Source organism: Panthera uncia, chromosome B1, assembly GCF_023721935.1.
Source record: "Panthera uncia isolate 11264 chromosome B1, Puncia_PCG_1.0, whole genome shotgun sequence".
In the NCBI taxonomy this organism is placed as follows: Eukaryota; Metazoa; Chordata; class Mammalia; order Carnivora; family Felidae; genus Panthera; species Panthera uncia.
The window spans coordinates 44,125,385-44,146,179 of NC_064811.1; the positions used below are offsets into that span (position 1 = coordinate 44,125,385).

At 37.6% G+C, this 20,795-nt stretch overlaps 1 protein-coding gene across 2 annotated transcripts in view; it reads left to right on the top strand.

Annotated features, from left to right (window-relative positions):
- The window catches only part of PAICS (phosphoribosylaminoimidazole carboxylase and phosphoribosylaminoimidazolesuccinocarboxamide synthase), a 52,375-nt gene that overhangs the window by 27,721 nt on the left and 3,859 nt on the right, over window positions 1-20,795 (top strand). For both annotated transcript variants that reach the window (XM_049630518.1, XM_049630517.1), the window contains 7 exons: window positions 253-450; window positions 8,455-8,633; window positions 10,829-11,008; window positions 11,109-11,222; window positions 11,905-11,988; window positions 13,384-13,564; window positions 15,115-15,273. In XM_049630518.1, the coding sequence (XP_049486475.1) occupies window positions 253-450; window positions 8,455-8,633; window positions 10,829-11,008; window positions 11,109-11,222; window positions 11,905-11,988; window positions 13,384-13,564; window positions 15,115-15,273 (1,095 nt within the window). The remainder of the gene's footprint in view (window positions 1-252; window positions 451-8,454; window positions 8,634-10,828; window positions 11,009-11,108; window positions 11,223-11,904; window positions 11,989-13,383; window positions 13,565-15,114; window positions 15,274-20,795) is intronic.

The following is a 20,795-nucleotide window of genomic DNA, read 5'->3' on the forward strand; positions in this document are numbered from 1 at the left end:
AACCCTAAACCCCACATTGCTCAAGGGTCAATTGTAATTATTTACATAGTTCTAATTTTTCACAAAATTGTGTGAATCAAATATGATGCCTGTGAAAATACTTTGTAGGGTATAAGGTTCTATGCAGATGAATGAATTTTTATTAAAATTATTACCCACTTTGTATGTTCCCTGATTCATCATTCTAGATAATTCAGTCTTCAATTAGGAAATTTTTCCCTGAAATCTGATGCTTCCGTTTTATTTCCACAGTGCTGAATATTGGTAAAAAACTCTATGAGGGTAAAACAAAAGAAGTCTATGAATTGCTAGATAGTCCAGGAAAAGTCCTCCTTCAGTCCAAGGACCAGATTACAGCAGGAAATGCAGCCAGAAAGAATCACCTGGAAGGAAAAGCTGCAATCTCAAATAAAACTACCAGTTGTATTTTTCAGTTATTACAAGAAGCAGGTAAGTGGCTCTCCCAATAGCCTCCACTTTCATATTCTCTCTCACACACACATACTGGTCCTTTTCATGGGGGAAATGACATTATTTGGATTAACAGCTTGTTGAGTACCAGGTATATTTTTCAGTTGTTATAGGAAAACAGGTAGGTGCCTCCCTGCACAATCTCCTTCCTTTTGAGTGTGCACATACACACAGGGCACACTCTGATCTCTTTCATCGGGAGTTGACATTATTTGGGTTAACAGCATGTTTTTGGGGATGTCTCACAAGCTAAGCTTTAAGTTAAATCAAACCAGGAACTCTTAAATTTCACTATAACACTTTACTGAACTTGGAATTAGTAATGCCATTTAGTTAAGGAATCTTAACAGTTTGCTGTGGTCTTTCTCTGGCACACATATATTTTATGTAACTTTTCTCTCCTAGGACATCTTCCTAGGAGAGACTTCTCTATGAAGGAGGCCTATTCTGATGTTAGGTAGTTGTAATTGGAGAGTTGAAATTTGGTACCTGCAATTCTGGGCATTTACTCTTTGCTCTGCCCCTTGGAGATAAGACAGAATTTCAAATCCCTTTTCCACTTGAAAGCCCTGAAAAGCATTTGAAGATTGCCACACCTTCTCACCCTGTCCCAAGTGAGGAATTTAAACTAGATCAAAGATCTCCAAGGTTACCTCCTACTCTAAAACTGAAAGAAGCCTATTTTCTATAGAGACATCTATTCAAAAGGATGAAATTAAGATCAGAACTTTCTATGGAGGGCACTTGGAGTAAAGAAAGGGGAATTAAGATAATGGGCTTTTCTGCAGGGATTCAGTTAACAGCTGATTTGTCTGTAGTGTAGGAAACCTCTGTTAATAAAAGATTTGAGCTCTTCTGGGGCTCCTGGCTGGCTCAGACAGAAAAATGTATGACTCTTGATCTCAGGGTCATGAGTTCAAGTCCCACGTTGGGTGTGGAGATTACTTAAATAAATGAACTTTAAAAAAATTTTGAGCTCTTTCCCTCAAGTGTAAAAGGCCTCATTGCCTGGGATCACTCAATCTTTGAACCCTCCAGTTCCTTACCTATAAAATAAAAGCTTAGTTTTTTACTACCCTAGTTCTAACTTTATAATTTAATAGTTTTGTCTCCTTTTACTTCCCAGTTGCCCTTTCATTTCTTAGAGCTTCCAGTAAGCATTTTACTTATTTTCAGAGAGAGAATCCCAAGCAGGCTCTGCACTAACAGTGTAGATGCGGGGCCCAAACTCAAACTGTGAGATCATGACCTAAGCTGAAATCTAGGGTTGGATACTCAACTGACTAAGCCACCCAGGCGCCCCAACAATAAAGTATTTTTTAACTAAGGTATGTACATTTTTTTAGACATGGTGATATTGCATACTTAATAGACCACAGTATAGTATAAAATATAACTTGTATATGCATGGGAAACCAAAAAATTCATTTTGATTTGTTTTATTGTAATAATTGCTTTATTGTGGTCTGGAACCGAACCCTCAATATCTTTAAGGTATTGCAGGATTTTTTACCACAATACCCAGTATTCGTTGTCTCCCTGCTTCAAAGAATGAAGAGGTGGACACAAAATGAGCAGTGGGCAGAAGTTTATTAGAGTATAAGAAAGTAAGAATAGTAGGAAAGCTCTCATTACTGAGAAGGAACATTTGAAAGTGAATGCTTGAGGACTCTAAGCTAGGGTCCTTTGTTTTTTGTTTTTTTTTTTTTTATAAAGATCTGGTCAGCCCTCCCCCTTGCCTTCCCCCTTGTTCTTTCTCAGACTATAGTCTTATTGGCTTGCTAGTTCTAGGTTCTGGGTTGTCCATATCTGATTGACTCTTTCCATTGTATGAGGAGTGGTCTATGGCCTTACTTAGGTCTTTTGTCAAAATCTGGAGGGGAAACCTGAAGGGGAGTAGGTGGAGTATGTTGCATTCTTAAGAGGAACCTTATGCCTGAGGGGACTTGCTGTGGTCAGACACTCCCAGCATTGTTCGAAAACAGGTGTTTTTCCCTGCCAAGGGACTTCAGGCCCTAATCTGTCCCTCTCTGCCTACTGAATCCTCTTCTCTTATCATAGCATGTTTATAATTTCTCTTAATCTTTCTAAATCCAAAGGAATTTAATAACTTTGTTTTTAGTCAAGATAGATATACCTACCTTCCACAAAATAACAAGGTAATTCAAGTTAAATCAGTTCTGTCTGTACGGAATGGGTTCTTGAATAGTTTTGCCTCTTTCATCATTTTCTGTTGAATGTTTTTAAGTTAGCGTGGAACTAACTTAATTGACAACGTAATTTGTCTCCATACCATAAATCCTTCTATTCATTGAAAGTGAGTGTGTTATTATAAACTCAAAGGACCACTCAGATTTCCTAAGTAATACGATTTTAGGATTTTTTTTTTAATGTTTGTTTGTTTTTGAGAGAGCATGCAAGCAGAAGAGGGACAGAGAGAGGGGGACAGAGGATCCAAAGCAGATTTGAAATCAAGAGTCAGACGCTTAACCAACTAAGCCATGCAGGGACCCCAGCAGCTAATTTTTTTATTGCTAACAATTTATAGTATTAAGCAACTTTTTAAAACGTTAATATGTATAGGAGAATGAGATAACTTGGGAGGTTAAAAATGGATCACTTAATCTGTACTACAAAAGGAGCCTAAAATTAGTTTGATGCTCTGTATAAAAACCTGCTCAGTCACTGAGAAACCACCAGTCAAGGAAGGCTTAAAATAAAAATTCTAAAATCAGGGGTCCTGGGTGGCTCAGTGTGAGTTAGGGCCCCACTTCGGGCTTGCTGCTGTCAGTGCAGAGCCTGTTTGGGATTCTCTCTCCCTCCACCTCTCTCAAAATAAATAAATAAACATTAAAAAAAAATATAGCACCTACGTATCCATAGTAATTATACATAGCTACAGAATTGCATGTATATATATTTACATATATATAAATGCTCTCAAATAACAAGGTAAGTACAGGCCCAAGTTTTTATTTGCTTATTCAGGAAGGGAGTATTCAGTGTGCTTTCTGGGGCTTAACAAAAAATAAGTTAAGGTGACCACGTTGTCTCTCTTTGTCCAGGATTTTCCCAATTTTGACTTTGAAAGCCTTGCATTTTTAAAGGGAAAGTTTGTTACCCTAAATGAAGTACTCCAACAATTACATTTAAATCACTGTGTTTGGCATACTTAACTAAAACTTACTTGGTTCACAGGAAATGTTGAAAGATATTTTTCAGGTTTTATATACTGTGAAATTAAGGAAAACTTTAGTTTTAAAAAATTCTTAGATTTGTTTTAGAGGATAGATTAGGAATTCTGTTGTTTTATCTAATTTTTACTCACTGACAGTTAAATAAATGGTATGTTTAGTTGACCCCTAGTGGTCTATTTAAAATTGCTTTCAGGGGCACTTGGGTGGCTCAGTCGGTTAAGCAAGCATCCGACTTCAGCTCAGGTTATGATCTCGTGGTCTGTGAGTTTGAGTCCCACATCAGGTTCTGTGCTGATTGCTCAGAGCCTGGAGCCTGCTTCAGATTCTGTGTCTCCCTCTCTCTCTGCCCCTCCCCTGCTCATGCTTTGTCTCTCTCAAAAATACATACATTAGGAGTGCCTGGGTGGCTCAGTCAGGTAAGCATCTGACTTGGGCTCAGGTCATGAACTCACGGTTCGTGAGTTCAAGCCTCACAATGGGCTCTGTGCTGACAGCTCAGAGCCAGGAACCTGCTTTGGATTCCGTGTCTCCCTTGCTCTCTGTCCCTCCCCTGCTTGCGCATGTGCGCGCTCTCAAAAATAAACAGACATTAAAAAAATTTAAAAATAATAAATAAACACATTAAAAATTGTTTTAATTACTTTCTTTATAAGCAAGGTTATGTTCTAATTAAGGTTTTTCTAGAAATTAGAGTGGGAAGGGTACCAAATGACAATTAGTAAATCAAGATTCTAGTTTTCTCATTGTCAATCATAAGCGAGCTATAAAATACTGTACAAATAGATACAAGTAATATTTCTCCATGGAAATAATATTCTACATACTACACCTGAGTTATAAAATGTGTGGGTTTGGTCTCAATACTTAAAAATCAAAACTTAATCTTTTAAGTCTCGGTTCTCCCACAGAAACCTACCATAATTATGTTTAGGTGTGTTAGTAGTCATGGGTATGAGTCCTGCAGTTGCTAAACCACAGACAAGAAGCTGGACAGCCTTAATACATGGTTGGCCCCAGAGATAATGTGGACTGATTAGTTGTCAGACATAGTAATTCAGAGTATGAAGTGACATTTGCTACATGGTAGGAGTTCTTTTTCTCATTGCATGCAGTCATGAAATTTGCTAAGATGATGTGTATTAGAGCAATCATCATCTAAACTGAATTTTTTTTTTTTTTGAAAAAATTTTTTTTCTGTGTAAGAGTCTTGCCGTAAATTGATTCTGTTCTTTCAGTTCTCTTAAATGTGAGGAAGGGTTTTCCTCTGAAGAAAGTAACGATTTATGTTTAAAGGATAGATGTGGACACTGGTCTTTCAAGCTTGGTAGACGCAAATATGACTAATGATTAACAGATCTAAAAAGGAAAAATTCTTGAAGCTAGGCATGTAGTTACTGCCTCAAGTTAAGGATTGACTTAAATCATCTGCCTATCCATGAGCATGAGCCCAATCATTCTTTAAAGGTTAAAATGACCATTACACTGTTATTCTTTCCCAGAGTTCCTATTCATGTAGCATACTACAATTCTGTTACAATCAAATTGTACTGGTCAAGCACAGAGGGAATACAGAGAAAACAGTACAGGTTTTGAAACTGTTCCAGGCACCATTACTGATTAGCACCATGACCTAGCTTGTCAAATTACTTAACTTCTTTGAGCTTCTGTTTCTTTCACTGTAAAATGCAATGATACCTACCTGAAAATTTTTATAAACATAATAGCACCTACCTGAAAAATTTTATGTATGGTTAAATGAGATAACACATAGAACACTTGGCACAGTGCAAGACTTCCATAAATGTTGATTCCTTTCATGTATGGATATACATATGTTATGTATATAGATATATATGTGATCAAATTTTTTTTATTTTTTTCTGATGAGAAAAAATTGATTTTAGAGGATTAGATTGGGATTGGAGGTACTAACATTACAGTCTGAAGATGAACATTATTATGTTAAACCCATGCAGGTTTCCAGCAGCTGTTTCAATTCATGTTAATGCTATAGTATTCCCTTGTGCTGTGATGTAATAACACTTCTAGGAGAGGCAGTATAGCATAGTGGTTAATTGGGTAGCCACACAGAGTTGAAAGTGTTGATTGGAAACCCTACTTTATCTAGTACTAGCTAACATGATTACTATGCTTCTATCCTTATCTATTTTGTTGAATGTTTGCCTCTATTATCTACCTTCTCAGGTATTATGAGGATTAAACAAATGAAAATGGATTTATGATGCCTGACCTAAAGCAGGTCTTGCTACTTTTTAAAATTAAATTGTGGTGGAGTGGCTGGCTCAGTTAGTAGAACATGTACTCTTGATCTGAGGGTCATGAGTGTAAGCCTCATGTTGGGCATAGAGCTTAATTAAAAAATTAAGGGGCGGCTGGGTGGCTCAGTTGGTTAAGCCTCAGACTTTGGCTCAGGTCATGATCTTGTGGTTTGTGAGTTCAAGCCCCGGATCGGCTTCCTGCTGACAGCTTGGAGCCTGCTTCAGATACTGTGTCTACCTCTCTCTCTGCCCCTCCCCTGCTTGCACTCTGTCTCTTTCTGTCTCTCAAAAATAAATATTTAAAAAATATTTTTAAAAAATTGTGGTAAAAGACACACAATAAAATTTATCATTTTAACCATTCTTAAGATTTTATTTTTAAGTAATCTCTACAGCCAACATGGGGCTTGAACTGACAACCCTGAGATCAAGAGTTACATGCTCTACTGACTAAGCCAGCCAGACACCCCTCATTTTAACTATTTAAAAATGTAAATTCTGTAACATTAAGTACGTTTACAGTTTCCCGTTTTCAGAACTTTTTTACCATCTTAGATGGAAACTATGACCCATTAAACAAAACTCTCCATTCTCCCTTCCCAGCTCCTGGTAATCTCTATTCTACTTTCTGATTATGAATTTGCGTTTTTTAGGTACCTCATGTAGGCGGAATTATACAATACTTTTATTTCTTTTTTTTTTTTTCTTTTTTTTTTCAACTTTTTTTTTTTTTTCTTTTTATTTTTGGGACAGAGAGAGACAGAGCATGAACAGGGGAGGGGCAGAGAGAGAGGGAGACAAAGAATCGGAAACAGGCTCCAGGCTCCGAGCCATCAGCCCAGAGCCTGATGCGGGGCTCGAACTCACGGACCGCGAGATCGTGACCTGGCTGAAGTCGGACGCTTAACCGACTGCGCCACCCAGGCGCCCCACAATACTTTTATTTCACTTAGCATAATGTTTTCAAGGTTTATTCATGTTGTAGCATGTATCAGAGTTTTATTTCTTTTTAAAATGACTGAACGATAATTCATTATATGTATATTGTACATTTTGGTTATTTATTAATTTGTTGATGATTGGCTATTGTGAACTTTGGTGTACAAGTATCAATTTGAGTCCCTGCTTTCAATTCTTTTCAATACTGCCTTTTCTAGAAGTGTTATTACGTGGTAGCACAAAGTAATACTGTAGCATTAACATGAGTAAAACATTTCCTGGAAACCTGTATAGGTTAACATAATAATGCTCATCTTCAGGCTGCCAGTGTTAGTACCTGGAATACCTAAAAGTGGAGTTGATCGATCATATGATTCATAAAAATTGTAACTAGTATTAGGTTATTTTCCAAGACCCCCAAATAAAATAGCTCCCATCACAAGTTAGCTCTTTATCTTAGTTTTCCACTAACATTTGAGTAAAAGAGAAGGGAAAGGAAGAACAAATGTTTTCTTTCCTCCTGGCCACATTGGCTGCAGTTCCTGCTGCTACCTATTGGAGATTTTTTTCAGGGATTATTTCCTTCAAATTTTAAGAGAAAAGGGCTATCCAGAATGTAGGGCTATATCTGCTTGTGATAAGTAGATTGATTTTTTTTTTAAATTCTTTTTTAATTTTTATTATTTTTGAGAGAGAGAAAGAGAGTGGAGCAGGGGAGGGGCAGAGAGAGAGGGAGACACAGAATCTGAAGCAGGCTCCAGGCTCTGAGCTGTCGGCACAGGGCCCGAGGTGGGGCTCAAACTTGCGAACCAGGAAATCAGACCTGAGACGAAGTCGGATGTTTAACAGACTGAGCCACCCAGGCGCCCTGTAGTTTGATATTTTATAAGGCCCATATAATACTGGTCTATCAAATATGAGAATCTTATAACCAAATCTGATTTAAAGACAATTAGTACTACTTAGATAAGTTATATGCCTAGTGCAAAGTTAGGTAAGCAGTAGCAGAGGAGTTACTCAGTATTTCTTGAATGTCTGAATGAGTGAATGGTAAAGACTCTGAGACCCAGATCTTCTGATCCACTATATGCTTTGCCATGCAACATTAAAATGAAATATTGCTAAATATTTTGATAAGCATTAAGAAAGCCATGTTAATAATTTTGTTTTCCTACTTCCACTTAAAAAAAAAAAAGACATATAAAGGGGGGTGCCTAGGTGGCTCAGTTGCACGTCCAACTTCTGCTTGGGTCATGATCTCATGGTTCATGGGTTCAGGCCCTGTGCCAGGCTCTGTGGTGATGGCTTAGAGCTTGGAGCCTGCCTCGGATTCTGTGTCTCCCTCTCTGTGCCCTTCCCTTTTTGCACTCTGTCTCTCTCTCTCGCTCTCTCTCTCAAAAATAAATAAACATTAAAAAATTTTTTTTAAATTACATTTAAGGATAACGCATTTGGCTAGATAGTTTTTGTTTCATTTTGTTGTGTGTTAACAGTTTTATTATGCCTCAGATGTACCTTTTTAAACACAGTTTTAATGCTTTTTAAAAAAACTTCTTATCAATATATAGGTATCAAAACTGCTTTCACCAGAAAATGTGGGGAGACAGCTTTCATTGCACCTAAGTGTGAAATGATTCCAATTGAATGGGTTTGCAGAAGAATAGCAACAGGTTCTTTTCTCAAAAGAAATCCTGGTGTCAAGGAAGGATATAAGTTTTACCCACCTAAAGTGGAGATGTTTTTCAAGGTAATTATTTTATATTTCTGTGCTTTACTATAACATAGCAACAAACTTAAAATTTCAAAATCAAAAGGTTTAAACATTATTAAAACTTTTGATATTGCAGCTGTCATTACAGAAATATATGTCAATAATGTACATTTTTGTTATCAATGATAATTCAGATTTTTAAAAGAAAACATTTCTGAAACTGTACTTAATCTTAACTTTGGTTCAAGATCACTACCAAAATGAATAAATTAAAACTAGCAGTTACTAGGAAGAAAAGTTAACAATTCAGAAACTTAAAATTTTTTGAAGAGTTTGAAGTAAAGGCTAATACAAGGGATCTTTTTATATTAAAATACAGAAAGAGCTATTACCAATGTCTCTTACAAGCGAAAACATAATAAAAATGTAGCAATCAGTGGTTATAAATTTGTATTTGTTTTCTTTATTGACTGCTTTTCTCTTTCCATCTTTGTTTATGCTGTTAAGCATAGTTCCAACGTCAGAAGTAATGTCAGTGTAACATTTTTAAACAGTCAACGAAAATCGCCTCTCAGCCTTTTGGCCCAGATCAAGTATAATCAGTGAACTGCGTACCTTAAAATGTTTATATTATGGTTATAATACAAATCAAAAATTCATAAAAGAAAAATTTCATGTCAGGGGCCCCTGGGTGGCTCAGTCAGTTAAGCATCTGACTTCAGCTCAGGTCATGATCTCACGGTTTGTGGGTTCGAGCCCAGCATGAGGCTCTGTGCTGACAGCTCAGAGCCTGGAGCCTGCTTCAGATTCTGTGTCTCCTTCTCTGCCCCTCCCTTGCTTGGGCTCTGTCTCTCTCTCCCCAAAATAAATAAATAAAATTTAAAAAAAATTTTTAAAGAAAAATTTCATGTGAAATTGGGACACTACTTAGAATAAAATGAAAATCTTTTTTTTTTAACTAATGTCTTTATATTAAGTCTCTTGAATTATCAAATAATAACCCTAAAGACTTGTAGTCTTCTATAAATTCTTATCAAAAATGAGGTTAGGAGCAGTACCTGCCTGATTCATCTGATAGAGCAGGCAGCTCTTGGTCTCAGGATCGTGAGTTCAAGCCCTATGTTGGGTGTAGAGATTACTTAAAATAAAATCTTTAAAAAGAGAGGTCAGGAGATTATGAAAACTGCATTCTAGAAAGATTTGGTGGACTAAAATATTTTTTGACCTTACTGTCTCTGTTGACTCAGATAAAGGAAATAAAAGCCACAATCTTTTGTTTAAATTAAAAGAGCAATATTTTTTTCAAATATTTTATGACCTAGAGTAAGTTACTCACTGAATATCTTGAATTTCAAAGAAGCTATTAAAAATAGACAAATTGGGGCCCCACGGTGGCTCATTCGGTTAAGCGTCCAACTTCCACTTGGGTCATGATCTCATGGTTCGTGAGTTCAGGCTCTGCATCAGGCTCTCTTCTGTTAGTATAGAGCCCGCTCAGATCCTCTATCTCCCTCCCTCTCTGCCCCTCTCCTTGCTCACACTCGCTCTCTCACTCTGTCTCAAAAATTGAATAATGAATAAATAACATAATGTTTATTCACTTTTTGAGAGAGAGAAAGAGTGGGTGAGTCAGTGAGTACAAGCAGTGGAGGGGCAGAGACAGAAGGAGACCCAGAATCTGAAGCAGGCTCCAGGTGCTGAGCTGTCAGCACAGAGCCCTATGCGTGGCTTGAGCTCATGAACTGTGAGATTATGACTTGAGCCAAAGTCAGACGCTTACCAGACTGAACTACCCAGGCACCCCAATAAACATTAAAAAAAAAATAACTTTGAGACTTTTTTTTTTTTACAAAAAATAAAAATAGAGAAATCAAAAATAATTGTTGCAGTGCCTGGGTGGCTCAGTCGGTTAAGCATCGGACTCTTGGTTTCAGCTCAGGTCGTGATCAGGCCACGAGAGATCAGGCCTGTGTGGGGCTGTGTACCGATGGCATAGAGCCTGCATAGAATTCTTTCTCTCTACCTCTCCCCAACTTGTGCTCGGTCTCAAAATAAACTTTAAAAAAAAAAAAAAGATAATTATTGTGAATTAAAGGGTTATTTTAACCAAAAGTTAAGTATTTAGAGAAAAATAATTCTGAGGAATTCTTGGTCAAGGAAAAAAAGACTTCAGTTTATCTCAAAAGGTTAAAATTTTCATATTTAATTGTATTCCTTTACTCTGTTTTCAGGATGATGCCAATAATGATCCACAGTGGTCTGAAGAACAGCTAATTGCTGCAAGATTTTGCTTTGCTGGACTTGTTATAGGCCAAACTGAAGTGGATATCATGAGTCATGCTACACAGGCTATTTTTGAAATACTGGAGAAATCTTGGTTGCCCCAGAATTGTACACTGGTTGACATGAAGGTACAAATAAAATGGAGGTTTGAGAGTAAAGATTGTAACTGAGAAATGCCTTTAGCTGTAGAGGTTTGAAAACTTTTCTTTGGTGATATGCTCTTTCTAGATTGAATTTGGTGTTGATGTAACCACCAAAGAAATTGTTCTTGCTGATGTTATTGATAATGATTCCTGGAGACTCTGGCCATCAGGAGATCGAAGCCAACAGAAAGACAAACAGGTAATGCTTCAGGGGTTTTTTATCCTTTGCAAGATCAGGCTGAGATAGAGGTGAACAGGAAAATGGAAGGAAAGAAAAGGCAATTATTACTCCCTGTGTTAAGAGCCTGAGTTAACTGCTATTTACGTTTAAGGATAAATAAGTCTTAAATTTCTTGTACCCTGAAAAAAAAATTATAATAGAAACAGTTTACATTTACAAAGCAGATTTCTCATTTATTATGACTGTCACACAGGGCAAGTATATTCTTGTTTGGCTAATTGAAAACTAAGGTACTGAGATGATGATAGATGTTGTCATAATTATAAGTGGCAGATCTGGAACTCTGTCCCAAGCGTTCTGGATCTTACCAGGTTACATTTCTGCTCTGTCTTACAAAAAACAAAATTAGGGCAGATGCTGTCTATACTTCATACATAAGAATTATCAGGGCAGTTAACTAAAGTTGCTAGTGTACAAAGCACTTAATGAAATAAAATGAAAATACAAGTATACTTCACTATCTAAACTTTCTCTAGTTTAATTCAAGAAATGAATTTATAGACCCATACATTTTCAGATACATTCCTTGTTGTTCAGGCTCTTCGTAATCTACCCAAAACTCAAAAATCAAATAATTTTAGTTAGTAAAAATATTACTAATAGAATATTTGTATTCTAAACTGTCTACCCTATTTTCTAGTCATATCGTGACCTCAAAGAAGTAACTCCTGAAGGACTCCAGATGGTAAAGAAAAATTTTGAGTGGGTTGCAGAAAGAGTAGAGGTAAAACTTTTATAGTAAAGTTATACTGTACTGTGTTTTTCTTTAAGAAAATCTTGCTTCAAAAAGGAAAATAAAAGTGAGAAGCTGTAGTTACTTTCTTTTCTCCAGTGGTTTTAAAACAAGGAGCACCTTTAAGAAATGTACACCAGACTCTTCTCATTGACGTACTAAAACCCCTTGCTGTAAAACTGGCCAGTACACTCCCAAATTCTGTTGGGGAATACTAGAATCCTTGTCTCCTCCCTGCCTCTTATATTTCCCACCCACCCCTCTCCACTGCTCCTCAGTGGAACCCGTTAGCATGGGTTCCATAAGCAGACTTCAGAATTAGAACTCAATCTGACATTAAAATGTCACTTTAAGATTTATGGTGTTATTATTATAATTACATGGAAATTGTGATTTGTGGTTATCCAACAGCCATAGCTACTTTTAAGTACATCATGTCCATGGAAACATGCATTTTGAGTTCTAAGCAACCAACTGAAAAAAGATTTATATCTTTTTTATAGATTATAAATTATTAGCTTAACAAACAGGTCTAGAAACTAGATTGGCTGATTATGCCTTAAAATCTCCATTAAACTGAATATATGAAAAATCTTAGGATGAAGTATTTTATTATATTTTTAATGTTTATTTATCTTAGAGCAAGTGAGCAAGGGGCAGAGAGAGGGAGAGACAGATGGAGAATCCACAGCAGGCACTGAGCTGTCAGCACAGAGCCTGACACAGGGCTCAAACCCATGAACCAAGAGATCATGACATGAGCTGAAGTTGGATGCTTAACTGACTGAGCTACCCAGGCACCCCAGGATGAAATATTTTATATTACAGCTTCCTGAGTATTAATTAGAAGGGTTCAGTATTTATCCTTGCTTTGTATTATAATAGTAGATGTAATTTATCTCATTAAAAATGTTACTCTTTAGGGGCGCCTGGGTGGCTCAGTTGGTTGAGCAGCCCACTTCAGCTCAGGAATGATCTCGCAGTTTGTGAGTTTGAGCCCCACGTTGGGCTCTGTGCTGACAGCCCAGAGCCTGGAACCTGCTTCATATTTTGTGTCTCCCTCTCTCTCTGACCCTCCCCTACTCCCACTCTATCCATCTCTCTGTCAAAAATAAACATTAAAAAAATTTTTTTTAAATGTTATTCTTTAGGTCTTAAGTATGAAGACCACTTTTCTTTATATATAGAGGTTATTTTGGAAAAGAAATCCTCTATCATTTTGTCCTGTTTGTCTCTGTCTTGAATTCGGTCTATTAGGAAAGAAAATATTCCGTCCAGTTGTAATTTTACTATAGCTCTGTAAACTGACTATTCTCATGGTATTCATCTCTATATTTATCCATTTTTGCCATCTTTATTTTGCATGTCCGTGTTTTTCTTTTCTAGTTGCTTCTGAAATCAGAAAGTCAGTGCAGAGTTGTAGTATTAATGGGCTCAACTTCGGATCTGAGTCACTGTGAAAAAATCAAGGCAGCTTGTGGAAAATTTGGCATTCCATGTGAACTTCGGGTAACATCTGCCCATAAAGGACCAGATGAAACTCTGAGAATTAAAGCAGAGTATGAAGGTAAATGTCATACAACTAGAGCATTTCAGGAAGTTCTCCTGATTTTGCTAAAAATTTTATGCTTAGACTAATAATGCTGAAGAAGAGCTATGCCATGTATCCAAGAAGAAAAATATGGTAGTCTAGGCTTTCATGATATGCACTTCCAAAGAAGACACTTAGAAAAGAATGGCTCAAGGAGAAAGATTTGAAAATGCAACATGGGCACACCTAAAACTAATGCAACACTGTGTGCCAACAACGTTCAGTTATTTTTTAAATGTTAAAAATAAGTAAATGAAGGAGTAGAGCCCCCTCCTCGAAAAAAGAAAATGCAATATGGAAGGAAAATAAAAGTTAGGTCTTTAACTAATAAGAAGCCCCTCAAGTATTGTTTCTGATATGCTCCAACAGAAAATAGGCCCCATATCAATTTTGGGAGGACTGAAGTTGAAGTAGCAGAGCCTCTCAAGTATTTTTAATGGACAGCCTTTCCTAGGAGGCAGTTAAACATAAAATTAAGGAAGAATTTTAATTTTTTAATTTTTGTTATTTTTTTTTATTTTTTTAAGTTTATTTATTTATTTTTGAGAGAGACAGAGTGGGCAGGGGAGGGGCAAAGAGAGGGGGAGAGAGAGAATCCCAAGCAGATTCTGCACAGTCAGCGTGGAGCCCGACACAAGGCTCAATCTCACGAATCGTGAGCTAAAACCAGGAGTCGGATACTTAACCGACTGAGCCACCCAGGTGCCCCAAGGAATAATTTTAGAATTTAGTATGTAAAAGAAATGGCTTGATGTGATAGTATTGATCTAAAATAATGGAGTCTCATACACCTGACCAAATGTTTCTAAACTGGGAAAAATGTTGATTTGAGTATTCTTTCTCAAGGTAGTTGTTATAGGAGCATAGTTATTAAGTTTTGGGGGCCGGGGGACTGGGATAGTTTCTAGACCTGTTTGTTAAGCTAATGAAAGCCTGAACTCTTTATCCAGAAAAATGTAAATACATAAAATTTTTAGATTTCAGGTTAGGAATCTGTGTTAAGAAACAAAGGAATAACTTATAAATTTATCAGAGAATGAAATGTTGAAGGGATATGTTAGAAAGTATATTGAAGAGACTTAAATATTTGGGTACTATATTACTGAATCTGTCTGCCTTTACTCATGTGCCCCTGAACCTCTAGTCTCTGTTAATGAGGTCTTCCTATACCGTGTTGGTTGAAGGATACCAGGATAGACCCTAGTTGGCGTAATGTCACTCTTTGTTCCAGTGAGCCTAAGCAGCCATAGTAGAAGGGGCCTTTGAGCTATTCCCTCACACACTCTAGTACTCCCTTTATACTATATATCTCAAAGATGGCCAAACCGCTCTCCCTGTTTTGTTACTTGAGATAGAATAGGTAGCAGAGTGAAATATATATTTTGAATGTATATGTAATAATAGTGTCTTATTTTGCTTTTTGTGGAGACTGCTAATAAAGGAACTGAAGGAGTTAAGGCACATAGACATTTTGTTTTCACCTATCTTAAAACCTCCTTTCAATTACATGTGTGTAATTTCCCTAGGGGATGGCATTCCTACTGTATTTGTGGCAGTGGCAGGCAGAAGCAATGGTTTAGGACCAGTGATGTCTGGTAACACTGCATACCCAGTGATCAACTGTCCTCCACTCACTCCAGACTGGGGAGCTCAGGATGTGTGGTCTTCTCTTCGACTACCCAGTGGTAAGATGCATTGAATCTTTAAAACTGTTAAAAAATTTGGAACACACAAAATAGTAGAATAACATAATGAAATCTCATATACCTATTACTCAGCTTCATCATTTAACATCTTGTTACACATGTAGCCCTTCCCTGCTGGATTATTTTCAAGCAGATCTTAGATAACAGCATTTTATACTTAAGTATGCTTCTCTAAGCAATAAGAACTTTAGTTTTTAAATCATAATCATGATACCATATTCATAATAAGAAAAATTAGTGATAATTTCTTAAAATCCTCTAATTTTCAGTTAGTGTTCAAGCTTTTCTGATCATCTCATTTGTTTTTACAGTTGATTTGTTCAAATCTGGATCTAACACGGTCCTTACAGTGCATTTAGTTGATCTCTCTCTTAAAGTCTTTTAATTCTCCTTCTTTTTTTCCTTTCATTTATTCTATAGAATATTTAACATTTTGGATTTGGCTAATTACATTTCTGGATGTTTAACATGCTTTTCCATCCCCTGTATTTTCTATAAACTGGTGGTGAGATCTATAGTTAGATTATGTTCAGATTTGTTTTTTTTCCCCCCAAGAATACATCATTCGTGGTATGGAGTTTTTTAAGGTAAATGTGATTGTTACTTCTGTAGAGGAAATGAAATTTTATTTCTATAAATTAGGGGCCAGAATAAATAACATATAAGGAAGTTTATCAATTGTCTGAGCAGAATCTCATGAGTAATATATTGTGGTAGTTTTATCGTAGTCCAAGATAATGATCTGATCTGCAAGTCCTAGGAGTCAGTATTGTTTCAGTAAGAGTTGATTTGCTTGTTACTTAAGCCCCAAACTTTTTCAGAGTTGTGTAAATCTGCTCTTGGTATGTTAAATATGTTAAGTGCTTGAGCCCTCCAACCTGTTCCAGTATGGACTGGCTTCTCTCTAGGCCTACTTGTCCTGCTATTGTCTTTTTTTTTTTTTCCAATATATGAAGTTTATTGTCGAATTGGTTTCCATACAACACCTAGTGCCCATCCCAAAATGTGCCCTCCTCAATACTCATCACCCACCCTCCCCTCCCTCCCACCCCCCATCAACCCTCAGTTTGTTCTCAGTTTTTAAGAGTCTCTTATGCTTTGGCTCTCCCACTCTAACCTCTTTTTTTTTTTTTCCTTCCCCTCCCCCATGGGTTTCTGTGAAGTTTCTCAGGATCCACATAAGAGTGAAACCATGTGGTATCTGTCTTTCTCTGTATGGCTTATTTCACTTAGCATAACACTCTCCAGTTCCATCCACGTTGCTACAAAGGGCCATATTTCATTCTTTCTCATTGCCACGTAGTACTCCATTGTGTATATAAACCACAATTTCTTTTTTTTTTCAATGTTTTTTATTTATTTTTGGGACAGAGAGAGACAGAGCATGAACGGGGGAGGGGCAGAGAGAGAGGGAGACACAGAATCCGAAACAGGCTCCAGGCTCCGAGCCATCAGCCCAGAGCCCGACGCGGGGCTCGAACTCACGGACCGCGAGATCGTGACCTGGCTGAAGTCGGACGCTTAACCGACTGCGCCACCCAGGCGCCCCTAAATTTTTTTTTTTTCAATGTTTTTTATTTCACAATTTCTTTATCCATTCATCAGTTGATGGACATTTAGGCTCTTTCCATAATTTGGCTATTGTTGAGAGTGCTGCTATAAACATTGGGGTACAAGTGCCCCTATGCATCAGTACTCCTGTATCCCTTGGGTAAATTCCTAGCAGTGCTATTGCTGGGTCATAGGGTAGGTCTATTTTTAATTTTCTGAGGAACCTCCACACTGTTTTCCAGAGTGGCTGCACCAGTTTGCATTCCCACCAACAGTGCAAGAGGGTTCCCGTTTCTCCACATCCTCGCCAGCATCTATAGTCTCCTGATTTGTTCATTTTGGCCACTCTGACTGGCGTGAGGTGATATCTGAGTGTGGTATTGATTTGTATTTCCCTGATGAGGAGCGACGTTGAGCATCTTTTCACGTGCCTGTTGGCCATCTGGATGTCTTCTTTAGAGAAGTGTCTATTCATGTTTTCTGCCCATTTCTTCATTGGATTATTTGTTTTTCGGGTGTGGAGTTTGGTTAGCTCTTTATAGATTTTGGATATTAGCCCTTTGTCCGATATGTCATTTGCAAATATTTTTTCCCATTCTGTTGGTTGCCTTTTAGTTTTGTTGGTTGTTTCCTTTGCTGTGCAGAAGCTTTTTCTCTTCATAAGGTCCCAGTAGTTCATTTTTGCTTTTAATTCCCTTGCCTTTGGGGATGTGTCAAGTAAGAAATTGCTACGGCTGAGGTCAGAGAGGTCTTTTCCTGCTTTCTCCTCTAGGGTTTTGATGGTCTCCTGTCTCACATTCAGGTCCTTTATCCATTTTGAGTTTATTTTTGTGAATGGTGTGAGAAAGTGGTCTAGTTTCAACCTTCTGCATGTTGCTGTCCAGTTCTCCCAGCACCATTTGTTAAAGAGACTGTCTTTTTTCCATTGGATATTCTTTCCTGCTTTGTCAAAGATTAGTTGGCCATACGTTTGTGGGTCTAGTTCTGGGGTTTCTATTCTATACCATTGGTCTGTGTGTCTGTTTTTGTGCCACCTGCTATGGTCTTAGGATCTCTCTTTACCTGGACATGCATTTTGCCTTTCTCTAGTCTTAGATCTTCTGTTTCCTAGGTCATGTGTCTTCCCCTTTCTCTGTTTACTCCTAATTTGTCAGAGAGCATTCTTAGTTAACTCCCTGAGGAAGGAGTACAGTTGGTAAACTTTTTTGACACCTCATATCTATAACATATGTTTTAGCATAGCCTCATACTCCACAATTTAGTAATGGAATCTGGGGTTGAAAATTATTTTCCTTCAGAATTTTGAAAACATTACTCCATTGTCTTATATAGAGTTATTGAGAACTCTGGCACCTTTCCACCATTCCGATTCTAAGTTGTTTATGAATTTGGTTTCTTAAGTTTTGCAAAGGTGTGTCTTGAGTATTTTCATCTTGGGCTTTCAGTGGGCTCTTTTAATCTGAAATGCTGAGGGGCACCTGGGTGGCTCAGGCAGTTAAGCGTCCGACTTTGGCTCGCTCACGATCTCACAGCTTGTGAGTTCGAGCCTGGCGTCAGGCTCTATGCTGATGGCTCAGAGCCTGGAGCCTGCTTCAGATTCTGTGTCTCCCTCTCTCTGCCCCTTCCCCAGCTCACACTATGTCTCTGTCTCTCTCTCTCAAAAATAAACATTAAGAAAGAAAATCTGGAATGCTGATTCTTTAGTCTGGGAAATTTTCTTCAATTAACTAATAATTTCCTTCCCCCTCCATTTTCCCTATTTTCTCATTTTTGGATTTATTACTCAAATTTGAACCATTCTGATTTCTAGTTTTTCTGTCTCTTATTGCTGTACTTTCTGGAATATTCCCTTAACTTTATATTCCAGCCCTTCTATTGAGTTTTTCTTTCTAGATACGGAATTTTTAATTTCTTAGAGCTGTTTTTTGTTCTCTGGTCTTCCCCCTCCCCCATCCTTTTTTTTTTAATCTTTGCAATAACATTTTTTTATCTCTCTGAAATTATTATAGTTTCTTTCACATTAGTTCCTTTTCTCACCTATCTGGTGTCTGGTAATCCTTGGCTGTAGAGTGCAGCGTTAGAAAAGACCAGTGGGAAGGTCTGTGCAAGTGGATGGCACTTGTCAAAAGTGGGTTCCACTGTGGGGTGATCTGGAAGGGTTGTCTTTGAATAACCCCTCACATCAGTGTCACTTCATCTTTTCTCATGTGTGACCAGAATTACCCAAAGAATCTTTCTATTCTCAGTCTCCTCTACCTGGAGGAATAAACCTTGCTGCCAGCATTCTGGAATTTGATGATTTTAACATGTATATAAACTAAATCCCCTGTTTTCACTGTAGCATTTCTTGCCTCAATTGTACCTGGTGCCCTCCAGTCCACAGAAGTCTGGACCAAAGTCTGTTTTACCTTCAAAAAAAGTAAAGATTGGGGGCGCCTGGGTGGCTCAGTCGGTTAAGTGTCCAACTTCAGCTCAGGTCACGATCTCGCAGTCTGTGAGTTCGAGCCCCGCGTCGGGCTCTGGGCTGATGGCTCAGAGCCTGGAGCCTGTTTCGGATTCTGTGTCTCCCTCTCTCTCTGCCCCTCCCCTGTTCGTGCTCTGTCTCTCTCTGTCCCAAAAATAAATAAACGTTAAAAAAAAATTAAAAAAAAAAAAAAAAAAAGTAAAGATTGCACTATGGTGCTGAAGGGGCAATTGCTCACGTACATTGAATGGGGCAAGGGAACTAATGGCCTAACTGCTTCTCGACTTTCAGCCAGTCTTTTTTTCCGGCGGGGGGGGGGGGGGGGGGGTTTTTTTTCTCCTCCCCTTCTCCCTTCAGGGGTATCTGGTGCCACTAATTCTACAGCCTTTGCATGGGTTTTTTAATGTTGGTCACATTGCTTTTCATTTTTCCCTGCTTCCAGTTTAGGATAAAATTTTCCTATTTTACTAAGTTAGTTACCACTCCGTTTCCTTTTCAGCTGGCCAAATGTTATTGCTGTATCTCCCCGTTCTTATATGTTTATGTCTATTTTATTTCCTTTACTGCTGTTTTTATTTTTAATTTTTTTAAAGCTTTGGCAGATCATTTTTAGTTAATTCAATATAAAAAATAGGATGCCATTAATAAAAATATTTTTACAGCTGGACATGTTTGGTCTATAGTCAGTAAACATGTATTGAAAAAACCTTTTAGTGTAACATTCAGCTATTTACTGCTGTTTTTATACAGTTTCACGGATATACTTTGTGATTAACCCATCTTTAGATCTTTAGCTAGATATCTGATTGTATCAGCTACTCTAGTGAAAAATTTAGTATGGCTATAAATGAAAGTCTAACTAAATTTACGCTAGGGAATAGTATAGGTATTATCAAGGGAGTTTAGTAAAGGGGAAATGTGACAAGCAAAACTTTGTCAGTTTTTATCTAGTACTGTCCAAGGAGAGAGAGGGAATCCGAAGATTTGTGCATTTTGGTCAGTAGAATTGGGGATAATCTTTTGGGGAAAAGTTTTACAGTGGCCTTTGTAAAATCCTGAAAACTCTATTTCTCTTTCTCTTATGGCATGCTCACTAGACAACCTAATTTTTGGTAGTTAAGCTTTCCTGATATCAGAAAGGGAGTCCTGAGCAATAGGCACAGGTATTTCAGACTCGAGTAGAACCCTGTGCCTAGAATACTACTACTACTAACAGTTGACATTCATTGAGTACTAGATGCCAGGCACTGCTTCAAGCACTTTATCTGTATTCACTTGTTGAATCCTCACATAAGGTAACCACTAGTTATCATTCCCATCTTAATAGATAAGGACACTAAAATTAACGTGACAGCTGTCACAAAGTAAGTGATGGAGCTACACAAATTGGTTTATTAATACAAACTAATAAATTGTGTGATTTTTACTTTATTCTTACTGGGGGTAGTGGAAGTCAAAGAGCCTGATGAATTCCAAGAATATTAGG